The sequence below is a fragment of the Quercus robur genome, chromosome 9, assembly GCF_932294415.1.
Source record: "Quercus robur chromosome 9, dhQueRobu3.1, whole genome shotgun sequence".
In the NCBI taxonomy this organism is placed as follows: Eukaryota; Viridiplantae; Streptophyta; class Magnoliopsida; order Fagales; family Fagaceae; genus Quercus; species Quercus robur.
Genome location: NC_065542.1, coordinates 11975464 through 11987426, shown reverse-complemented (window position 1 = coordinate 11987426; position 11963 = coordinate 11975464). Strand labels below are relative to the sequence as shown.

The window sequence follows — 11963 nt, the reverse complement described above, 5'->3', positions numbered from 1 at the left end:
ACCTGTTTGTACTTATTAGAGTCATTTTCAAGGTAATCTTTTTGAGGTTTACTTTTCTAAGAAAAAAAAAAAGTGCTGTCTAGGAATATTGCTAGACTACTTCTCCACATACACACAATACTAGCTTACACCAAAGTAGCTTGGTATTTGCCATATAAATATCATTAAAGAAAACTCCTACCTGTTATCTCTTCACTTTTGTTCTTACAGATTTCTTCAGATAAAGCTGTCATATTGCATCACTAAATGTGGGCAGTGGATTTCTTTGGTAGCCAGTCATCTGCCATTTCTGTTAACAATCAAACACTCCAGGGAGACTAGAAGAAGTTGAAATTCCAAGAAACATAGTCAAAGGTTAGTTATTTGGTTAAATATATCAACAAAAAATAATTGTATTTGCATATGATAAGGTTCTTGCTTCTATCAATTGGCTTGTCTACACTATTATATTTGAAAATCAGAATCTTCTCATAATCACCTATCAACAATGTTACTTTCTTACTAAATTAAGTCTTCACAGTTTTCAGCATCTAAAAATTACAAAAGCCCTATTAGTGACACACTGCAATATATTCAGACCTATCTTTGAGGATTTCTATCATTCAACTAAGCATAAATCTATAATTTTTCCATGATAAAAAGTTATATATCTAACAATAACCCAAATTACAGTTGTCCACATTCTTATATGCAAAGTGATCAAACCAAATAATCAAAAATCACAACAACAACAACAACAACCCAAAAAAAAAAAAATGTTCAGCCAAATAGATGTGTCCGTTGAAAGTCAATTGAGTGTAATCAGCGATCAAAATGTTTGAAAATCTGAGCTGCATCTTTTAATCTGTTAAATGTTATACATTTTCTTAGCAATAAAAATAATAAAGGGTATGAATTCAAATGTTCTTTTCACTCATTTTACCAGCCACCATTATTTAGCTATTCAAAGAATCAATATGTTTGGTGGAATTGTTTTCACTGGAAGTTCAACAGACACTACAAGTGATCACCCTGATACACAAAGATTACATCCAATTGTGGGGGTCAATATCAGGTGCAAAGTGATGGGGGCTTCCTTAAGAAACTCAGTGAAGCTGAACTTCAATGAAGCACAGAAAAACCATGTGTAGCAGCAATTTTATGGAATGACAGGAGGACTAAGCAACCAGCACAAGAATCTTAGGCTGCGTATATTTTCTTCTCAGCAAGAGCTCAGGCTTTTCAATGATATATCTCTTGCCTAAGAAGGAATTGCAAAAGATTGATAAGTGAAAAATGAAATTTTGTAAATTTATGGAATAATATTCATGGTTCTGAAATTTTGCCTTCTTCACACTTTTAGCATGATTTGGTGGACAATTTGTGGCAAACAAAACCATCCAAGACAATCTGAATGCTTTAACCACTGATGTTTGTGCACTGGCTTTTGATTACAAAGTAGAATTCGAACTATATGTGCTCTTAATATTTAGATGGACATTCATGAGAGTTAATCAACTAGGAAATGAGATTTATAATGATCAAATTTGCAACTAAACAAAACTGAAGTAATTAAAAATATGTACCAATTGAGAATAGGTATCAGATCTTTGACCAACTTGTCAACAACTGACTGAAATTACAAAGTATCAGGCATAGATGCAACTTTCTTGCAAATGGCAGGCATGAGCGGACATAGCCTTTCCCTTGGGGGTTACTTTTCAGCAGAGCACATATATAGAGGCTGACAAACCCTGAAAAAGCCTACCCATTCTCATAAATTTGCTTTCTGACCCCTAGTGTTACTTGACTTGGAACAATGCAGTCATCAAGTCTCATGCACAGTATATGATTTCCACATCTACCATTGTCACAGTAGTCCTATAAAGTTAGAATAATCCTTGCAACAAGCTACCTAATCAATTGAACAGGTACAGAATAACTAGCAAAAATCTGGGTATATGAAATGATATCTGCCATTGCTCACATGGTATCCCTAAGAAGTCAGAATCACCAAAACCATCTACATATTTACTTCATCACATATCCATACAGGAATTGAAAACGTTGGAAAATATATAGGGCCTTAGCCAGTGCAAATTGCAGGCATTATATCATTAGGAGAATGAGAACTGATGATCATGTAAAGGTCAGGGGTGACAGCTGCAGTCAGCAAAAAAATCCACAATCTCATAATCTATGAACCGTGCAGTTTCCAAATCATTGTTTGGCTTCAATGTTTCTATTGTTTTAAACCCTTATCTTTCAAGCAAAAGGCACGAAGAAGCTGCTCACCAATAATCACCACATGAGCAAACACCATTCTTGAAATGGTGGAAACGATTCGTATCCCTGACAATTATTTCACGTTGAACTATCTTAGAGATGAGCTTGGCTGCAATATGGCAATCCCCACAAACACGGAGATTCTTGGTAATTCTAATTGGTGTCCCAGGCTCAGTGTTCAGAATAGCAAAGACAATAGCCAACTTCTCACTATGAACTGCCAGATGGCATTCCTTATCCTCCTCCTCCACATCATGTAGAGCAGAATCAGTCTCAGGAACATAACCTAATTCTTTCATCTTCCCCACCAATACGTCTAGCTCTTCATATATCTTCTCAGAATGCGGATGTGATTGGTCACCAGCAAGAAAGGTGTGAATCCGATCGTTCAGCTCAACATTGCTGATGCCAGGAATTTTCTTAAGTCCTCTACCCTTCATCATTGATCGGATGGTTGTTACATCTTTCCATCTACCAGCCTTTGCATATATGTTGGATAACAAGACATAATAACCTGACTGCTCGGGAGCCAATTGAAAAAGGTGATCAGCAGCTAGAAGCCCAATATTCATGTTTGAGTACACCCGACAGGAACTCAGCAGAGCCCCCCAAACTCTCTCGTTAGGCTCTACTGGCATCTGCTTGATAAAGCTATAGGCCTCATCTACTTGTCCGGAACGTCCCAACAAATCTACCATGCAAGCATAGTGTTCAATCCTTGGAATTATTCTATACTCCTCAGTCATCAATTTGAAGTAATATCGACCCTCCTCCAATAGTCCTGCATGGCTGCAAGCAGAAATAACTGAAACAAAGGCAATAGAATCCGGACTCAAACCTACGTTTTGCATTTTTGCAAAAAGTGCCACAGCATCACGACCTTGTCCATTAAGACCATATGCAGAGATCATTGACGTCCATGTTACAACATCCCGGAATTTCATTCTGTCAAACACTTCCCTTGCATCTTGTAAACTTCCACACTTAGCATACATGTCAACCAAGGCATTCTCCAATAATAAATTTGGTCGTAGTTTCTTCCTCTCAACATATTCATGCATCCGCCTTCCTAAAGATAGAGCCGAAAGATCCCCACAAGCAGGAAGAATACTAGCAATAGTGACTGCATCGGGTTCTATCCTATTTTTTTCCATCTGTAAATATAAATTAACCGCTTCAGCAGGCATTGAATTATTCACATACACTGCTATCATCACATTCCATGAAACCACACTCTTTTTGGCCAACTTCATGAAAATCTCCTTCACATATGAAACATTGTTAGAAATTGTGTTAGTTACAGCCGGCAAGAGGCTAGCCATTGTACCAGCATCTGGTTTTAATCTCAATTCCTCCATCTCTTTACAAACCTCTAATGCATCATCAAACCGTGCATTCTGTGCATACCCAGCAACCATTGAATTCCAGGAAACAACATCTCTGCTTGGCATCTCATCAAGAACTCGACGAGCCTCCATTAAACAACCACATTTCCCATACATTGCAACTAGACCATTCCCGATAAACAAATTCAAATCAAGTCCAACTTTAACAACAGCACCATGAATTTGCAACCCAACATTCAAATTTTCCAATCCAGAACATGCTTTCAACGCGCAAGGATATGTATAATTATCAGGCTCAAATCCCTGACTAGCCATGGTTTTGAAAACAAGAAGAGCGTCATGGTACAAATGGTTGTTTACATAGCTTCTGATCATGACATTAAAGAAAACAACGTTCTTCTCAGGAATTTCATCGAATACGTGGCGCGTGATACCAGGTTCTCCACAGGCAGCATAAGCTCTCATGAGTTTGATGCCAATAGAAGGGTTTGAGCAGAGAGGCTGATCGACAATGATCTTAGAATGGAGTTTTTTCAAGGTTTTGATATCTGGGTATTGGTCCAATATATTACCACACAGTTCTTCAGTGAGAGCTGAGCTTTTCTGAGCGAACTCGAGTTTTGGGGTTGACAAGACTAGGTTTTGAAGTTGCCTGGCAGTAGAAAAATGGCGGGAAAGAGGAGTGACTGATTTCATGAATGAGCGAAGAGTTTCGAAGATGAGGTTTGGAACTGATTTAGATATTACGACTTTGATATACGGTGTGTCTAAACTCTAAGGTCCATACTACCAGGCTACACCATCTTCAATTGGATTTCATAGCCTTGGTGTACCAGGCTACACAATCAGTCCCTAGTTCCCAGCAGTTAAATGGCTAGTCTTCTTACTTCTTAGTTCTCATCAAAATAAAACAAGGAGAGAAGGTTATAGGATGTAAATTCCTTACCAATTTCATCAAAAAGCACTGTTCCTGATGGTAATGGACTACAATTTTTTTTTTTCAATTCACTAGTTAAAATGGGTAAGAGGAATTTGGCCCATGCGTTTTTCATTGGAAATACCAATAAATGCCAATTAAATTACAAAACTCTTAGCAATTTTAAAAAATATTAATGGACTTGTTTGGCTTGAATTCCCACCAAGTAAAAAAATAATTCACACCAACCCCCCCAAAAAAAAATACGTTGTACATTTGTACATACATACATATGGTTTCACCAATATAAAATACATAAATGTGGAGGAGCATCACAGTTCATCCTCTTTCCATTTTATTTAATCGAGGGTCTAAAATACATTCAGGTTAAGGTAATTTGGAAAAAAAAAAATACAATGTTCAACTAATTTTACAAACAAATAAATAAAAATAAGATGAAAAAGGTACAAGTATATTAACTCTATTTCTCAACCACTTTTGGTTGAACTCTCAAGTAGGCTTCCCTTGTTAAATCCAGAAATGTATGGCAGCTGGTTCTTACAGTGTCTTTTTAATGTTTTTACACATAGTTTCAGATGAAAGTCACAAATCAGGTCAGCTTGAAGAAAATTTACTGGCTCATATCATTGGTCATCCTGAAACAATGCCTTAGAAACAGAACCACCCGATTGACTTCCAGAATCTTGGTAGTCTTTATCATCAATACTGCTTCCCCGTGGGCAAGAACGTTTGTTCCGTGTCATAGGGGTCTCACATACCATGTTTGCTGTCATAGGAGTCTCACATACCATGTCGTAGCTTACCCTTCGCCGTTCCTTCCTTTTTGAAAGCTTCCGAAGAGGATCTGACTTTTGCTTTATCAACTTTGGCTGCTTAGGGGCCCAAACTCTCTGCAAATCAGGCATCCAACTTGTGAAAGATGAAAATCTCCGAGCCCTCTCTCTCCTCTTTTGAGCCTCCATTAATCTACGAGCATGATCCTCTTGTTTATTCCCCTGGGGGCTTCCATTGTCGTTGTGTGGCTGCTGAAGGGACTCGGCTTCTGCTGACACCGGTTCATTAGTTCTATAATTTTCACCAATCGCATCTCTCTCTGATTTTTCTCTCCAAGATTGATTGCTATCCTCACTGTTGAGTAAACAATTAGGGGATTTATCCTCATCGGCAAACAGCAACAAATCCATTCTTGTATATATTCTATGAACGACATCTTCCAGGGTGTGACAATACCTGAAATTTTGGAAATCATACTTTACTTTAGCCCTCTCCTTATTCTTTCATCCTTAAGTAATAATCAAATGCAGCACTTGTAAATTGAGACAATTAATGATAATATATCTAAAAGTCACTTTAAGAAAGCTGTTTATTCAATTGGTATTGGGGCTCCATCCATTTCAAGGATCATATTAATAACATAAACATATCATTATGAGTGTCCTATTTTTATGCTATATTCAGTCAAACAAGAAATACATGAGTATTAAGTGACCTATATCCTGGCAAGAAGCATCATGTAATAAGAATAGTGGGACATATTGTATAAGAATATGTTTCTTGAAAGATTAATCAAATCCCACAGATAAGTGGAAAAGCAAGCACCAGAAATATGCATTTGGTATAGATCCAAACAATAAAACAGTGGAGCTTATTCTAGGCTCCACAAAGAAACTATGAATTTCTCTGAAGTATGGGTCACAGAATGTCAACATCATCATTTGAAATGAATTGATAATAATTTTTAGACATATGTACCTGCTTTTTATTATCTTTCCTATATAATTATCAAGGCTCCAATCTCCAAAAAAGCCTCTCTCCAGATGGCACTGAATGGTCTCTAAAAGCAAGCAAATTTGTTTGACAAACTTTTGTTTCATAGACTCCCCAATAGTCGCTCCAACCTCTGATCGTATTATCTCCATCCGAAACAATATCTGCAATTCATATCTAGTTTTTATTAAGGAAAAAAAATGTTAAAACTATGGGAACCAGATTGTTCACCTTAAACATCAAAATAAGTAGTGTATGGTGATGCAGAAATTAGTGAAAATGAAAAAGGATACTCTCTGACTATATCTTTTGAACCAAATCCACTACATCCTGGATCAGATGCTTGAAAGGACGAATCATTATTTTTGAACTTTGCCACCAAGTCCTTAGGCTCCCTTAGTAAAAGGTTTGTTAGTTCAGGAACTATTCTACCACAAGCATCATCAGATTTTACCACAGTAGTTTGACTTGCTGAAGGGGATTCGGTTTCATGCTTTTGATATAACCAATATATGGATGATTTCACAAGCCTCTCTGCCAAAGCCCCCAAGTCTACTCCTTCAAACTCAAGTCCTTGTTGGATCTTATTGGAAAGACTACTGAAAAAGGCTTCAGAAGTTTCTGACTGTAAATCAACAGCAGCTTCGTCGTGTATCCTAGAAGCCTCAGTCAAAGAGTTTTCTCCAGCTGAGGCAGATGAAGAGACTGGCTGTTCACTTTCTTGGTGCAATGAAGTCAATCTATCATCTATTTGTGTTTCAATGTCCTTATGCCGCTTGGACTTTTCCTGTAAAATTAGACTGGAACAACTAGATTTCTTAATCTGCTTCATCCAACATTTCAGAAATTTCAACTTCTTTGAGTTATATCTTTCCCTGGAAAAGTAGACCTCTCCCAAATCTAGCGCAGAGTGCTCAAATGCTGTCTTGCAGAAGGCACTCCATGTGAGGTCTTGAAGCATATTTAATTTATTCTTATTCTTTTTCCTTGTACCATCTCCAACTGTTGCCGCCTTATTAGATGGTGAAGACCCAGGTTGAGAATCTATAAACCCATCGGAGTGCTTCAAGTCTATATTGGGTTTGCAAGTCTCATTGTCCATCTTCATAATAAATCGAGCCACATTTGCTTCACCAGAATCATGTACCCTGTGGGGAGGATAAACTCTGTCTTCTATAATAGAAAGGACAGCCGAAAAAACTGTGAAAGGCTTGAGAATTCCCATATGTGAATCACCGCTGCCATTTGAAAGAGACACTAATGCCCAGTAACCTTCCCTATAAAGAAAACTCAAAAGAATCTGCCAAATGGGTGTAGATTTTCTATGCACAAACTCACCCAATTCCATTGCTAGCATTTCAAGAACCCTATCTGCAAAAAAATCACCAGAACTTTCTTTCTGGTCATTCTTAGAGCCTCCAAAAGATTCACAGACAATAACTAAATTTTCAGCTAAATGCCCAACAAATTTCCCACACTCAACGTATCTTTGCACAGCCTTAATATGGAGTTTTATAAGCCCATCGCCAAAAAGTTCCCAAAACGAGTTCTTCCGTTCACAACCCAACACATCTGGAGTAAACATAAGATCTTTAGATCTATTTCTAGGTGACATCTTCAAATTGACCAGTTGAAGATCACAGCACTTGCATTCCAAAGGCTTCCCACTTACATCCAATATCTCAAGACTCAACTGTGCATTAAGTGTCTTACGATCATCACTATAATCAAAAACCTTTGATGAAATTGCAATCTTTGGATAAATCAACCCAAAGGGAACAAGAGCAGAACCAAGAACAATCGAATCAGTGGAGCAAAACCCCCAACCCAAACTCCTAATCCCGCTTGCAAAAAACCCACATTTCAATTTAGATTCATCAATCTCGACCTTATTTTCAACCCCATCCAACTCATACCTAACATCCACCCAACTAAACCGAATATCCCTACTAACATATGCATCATTCACATTCTCAAAAAACCCACGAAATTTTTCACAAAAAGCATCCACATTTTCCAAACACTCATCTTCAACTCCCACATTCAAAAACTCAGACAAGGACTTTATACAACTGCAAACAGGCGAAAACAAAACAACCAAATTCGACCCAACAACAAGAGAATCATTATTCAAAAGCGTACCCGTTGTAGAATCATCCACGACAGGATCCCACGCGTAGTCGTGGACCAGCTGGCGCATAGAAGCAGCAAGAAACGAACCCCGGGACGACACGGGCAAAGAATCAAACAGCTGGTGTGCATAAAGTGTCGGCAACGAATTGAGTGCTTTAGAGAGGGAAAGGAGGGTGGTGGAGGCGTCATTGAAGGAGAGGGAAGAGGTGGGGACAAAACGGTGTAGTTTGGAGGAGGAGAGGAGGGGGGAGAGGGAAGAGAAGAAGAATTTGAAGGAGAAGAGAGAGGAAGAGAGAGGAGGGAAAGAGAGGAAGGTGTTTGAGGAGGAAAGGAGAGAATTGAGGAACTGGGTTTGGTCAGAGAGGTGGAGAATTGGGTTTAGGTCTATGAGAAGGACTATGCGCTGGGTTTTGGTGTAGTCTGTGATTGGATCTTTTGGGTTTGGGTTTGGCTTCGGATCTGGGTTTGGGTTTGGTGCCATTGGAGAAACAGCCACCGTGTGCGGTGGCTGAGGAAGGGGAGAGAGGTGGGGGGGAGCTGTGAGTTTGAACTTTAAACTGTTTGAATTGAAATTTATGGAATCAAAGGAAATGGAGAAGCAAAGACAATAATGGCATTTTTTGAAGCATAATTAGATGAGAGACTGATACAGAAGAATCATGAATGAGATTGTTTAGGCGGGAAACCGTAGATTTCGGTCAAAAGACGATTTTGTCCCTGAGTATTTTATAATCCCCAACTATATTATATTTATATGATTTCAATTCAATTTGAATTTGTCATTGAAAATAAATAATTTTTTTTTTTTTAAATGACTCAACTCTCAGCTGATTATTTTTTGTTAAATGAAAAATGAAAATAATAAATAAGACTTATAAGTGTTAGTGTGTGTTTGGATTGAAATGAAAAATTAAAATTATTTCACTGTTCGGCTTATTTTTAGTACTATTCATGGGCATCACTGCATTTTTTGGCACTATTTATGAGTCCCACTATATTATTTCAACTAACTTTTACTTTTATTTACAGTGCTTTCAACAATAATTTTTCAATTTCAGCAAAATAAGCGATATTTAAACACACCATAAGTCTCAAACACTTCTTAAAATGTTTGATTATTTTCTAACAATATATAATTGATATAATATAATTGATTTTTCTAAATTAAACTATATTTTTTTTTTTTTTTTTTGTTATTTGAAAATTTTTTAAATTTTGAAACCTTTTTTTATAGGAAACATAATACATATTACATTTAACTATAATATAAATACAAGATATTTTTTGTAAATAATGAATTGTGTGGTTGGAATTTTTTTTTAGTACTCCTTACAAATGGAGCATCTTTTATACATTTTAAATGGCCTAAACTAGAATCATATATAAGTAAAATTCATCACTTATATAGATTATAAAAATTACAAGACTTTAATAACATATAAAATAAGAAAATAGTAATTTTATAAAAAAGATAAAAAAAAACTACAAAAATTATGCTAAGAATGCGGCATAATGTCAATAAAATAACTCCTCTTTTTACACAACCTCTCCACCTAAAGCGACCAAAGTGTACTGAATTAAATGAAGTGGACCATCAGGTCAAAATGGACTGAGTGGACCTAAATCATTAAAATGTTACGTTGATAAGGCTCAAACGGAGTTAGTGCTTTAGCTTTTAGATATTATATTGATTTCATTTTAGGTGTGTAATTAAAATGAGGTTCTCTCTACCACCACATACTCTTAGGGTAATAATCACTCCATAAGTACAAAATTCTTGTAGGATTTAGCGCTGGGGCTCAAGTCTCCAAGAATGAGTTTCACACACATATTAAATTAAACTAAAGTAAAATTTCTATCTTATATTAAAATTAAAAAAAAAAAAAAAAAAAGGAGGTTCTCTCTTAAATTGAGGTCTTGTTTATCTAACCTTGATTTTTTTTTTTTTTTATATATTATATTATAGTTGGAGAGAGATTAAATCAAGACTTATCATCAAAAACACCCAAAAAAAAAATCCAATTAAACTAGTGAATATTTGGTATGTATAATAATAATAATAATATAGGAACAAAGTTTCTCTCCAAATTAGTTTGGAGACCCTTTAAACTCCCATTAAAAAATTAGTATGACTACATATTTTGAAATCTAACCATTGTATTATATGTTCTTTACATTTTTAACATGAATGCCAAACTTCATTCAAATCGTATATTAATTACTATTTGATCCATAAATGTATTTTTATGTATAATTTAAGACTACAAAAACTTAAAATTTAGACATTTGATTGATAATATAACTATTAATCTTTGATTTTTTTGAAATTTTGCAAGTATGGTGGATATTATAAGAAAATGCAATCTAATGGTGGGTTTGTCAAAATTTATATCCAATAAAAAAATATAAAGAGAGTTTGAAGGGTTTTCGCAATGCAATTCAATGCGGTTTGTCCATAATGTTGAGTGTTAGGGGTGTTCGAGGTGCGATTAGGTGTAATTTTGGATCATTTTTAACACCGCACTTTGCTGTACAGTTTGGCCAAAACCATAACCACACTGCACAGGGGCGGCGTTATGTTCAGGCCAGGGGGTTCAAATGAACCCCCTGACTTGTCAAATTTTTTTATTTTTTATATATATAATTTTTTTTAACTTTTATTTTGACCCCTTAAAATAAAAATTTAAATAGTCTGGCTCTAAATTTTATTTAAACCCAACTAAAAGAAATCTGAATATGATCATCTTAATGCTACTTTCATAATAATTGTTATATGGCAAGTTGTAATTGGTTTTTATTTGAACCCATAACTGACATTACTTTTTACCTACCATTAACAATCTGCCATCTAGATTTTGTTATAAAATTTTTGTGAAAGTATTGTGTATTGAATATTGTAAGGACACGATTATTCATGACCCAAGAATGACAATGGGCTCACATGTAAAAAGGCCCGAACAATATAATTTGTAGAGTGTGGGCTTGAGAGGCTGGACCTTGGTCACTGGACAGCGGTCTAGTCGTGGTTTTTATGGAAGCTCATATGAGGTTGGACTTGGCATGACTAACAAAACCTTTCCTCAATGTAGCCTATGAGGTTTTTTTGTCCTTGGACCCCGTCTGAGGAGTTTAGTGTTCTTCTCATTCTCCCTTTTTCTAGGACCTTTTTCCCTCCGACCCCCTCCACCTTGGTTCTTCTTCCCTTTTATACTAGTAGTTACTTCCCTTGCAATGTCCACGTGTAAGTTTTGCCTTCTGGGATGGAGACTTGTCCTATCAGCCCATACCTAAAGTGGTTGGGAGTAGACGTAAAAATTGAATAGCATGGTGGAGAGCATGGGCCTGTCAGATGCAGAGTTCTTTATTACAATATTGGCTGCTTTTTTTTTTTTTGATAGGACAATATTGGCTGCTTTTTCACTTGTTTTGTCCTTGCATTAAACTCGTCCTTTTTCTTTAGGTGTCCTGTGAGATGTTGAGCGTGAGATCGTCCTCGGCCACATCCTTAGGCCTTT

The 11963-nt window shown here is 36.3% G+C and overlaps 2 protein-coding genes across 2 annotated transcripts; both read right to left on the bottom strand.

Moving 5' to 3' along the window:
- Positions 1 to 1489: 1489 nt before the first annotated feature.
- LOC126699885 (putative pentatricopeptide repeat-containing protein At3g49142) lies at positions 1490 to 4512 on the bottom strand. Its single transcript, XM_050397853.1, has one exon. It carries the CDS (start codon positions 4305 to 4307, stop codon positions 2271 to 2273), a length of 2037 nt encoding a protein of 678 aa, XP_050253810.1. The 5' UTR covers positions 4308 to 4512; the 3' UTR covers positions 1490 to 2270.
- A 327-nt stretch (positions 4513 to 4839) lies between these two features.
- LOC126699397 (uncharacterized) lies at positions 4840 to 9122 on the bottom strand. Its single transcript, XM_050397170.1, has 3 exons — positions 6609 to 9122; positions 6301 to 6492; positions 4840 to 5778 (listed from the first exon to the last, which is right to left on the bottom strand). The coding sequence occupies exons 1-3, from the start codon at positions 8927 to 8929 to the stop codon at positions 5172 to 5174; spliced, it is 3120 nt and encodes a 1039-aa protein (XP_050253127.1). The 5' UTR covers positions 8930 to 9122; the 3' UTR covers positions 4840 to 5171.
- Positions 9123 to 11963: the final 2841 nt, after the last annotated feature.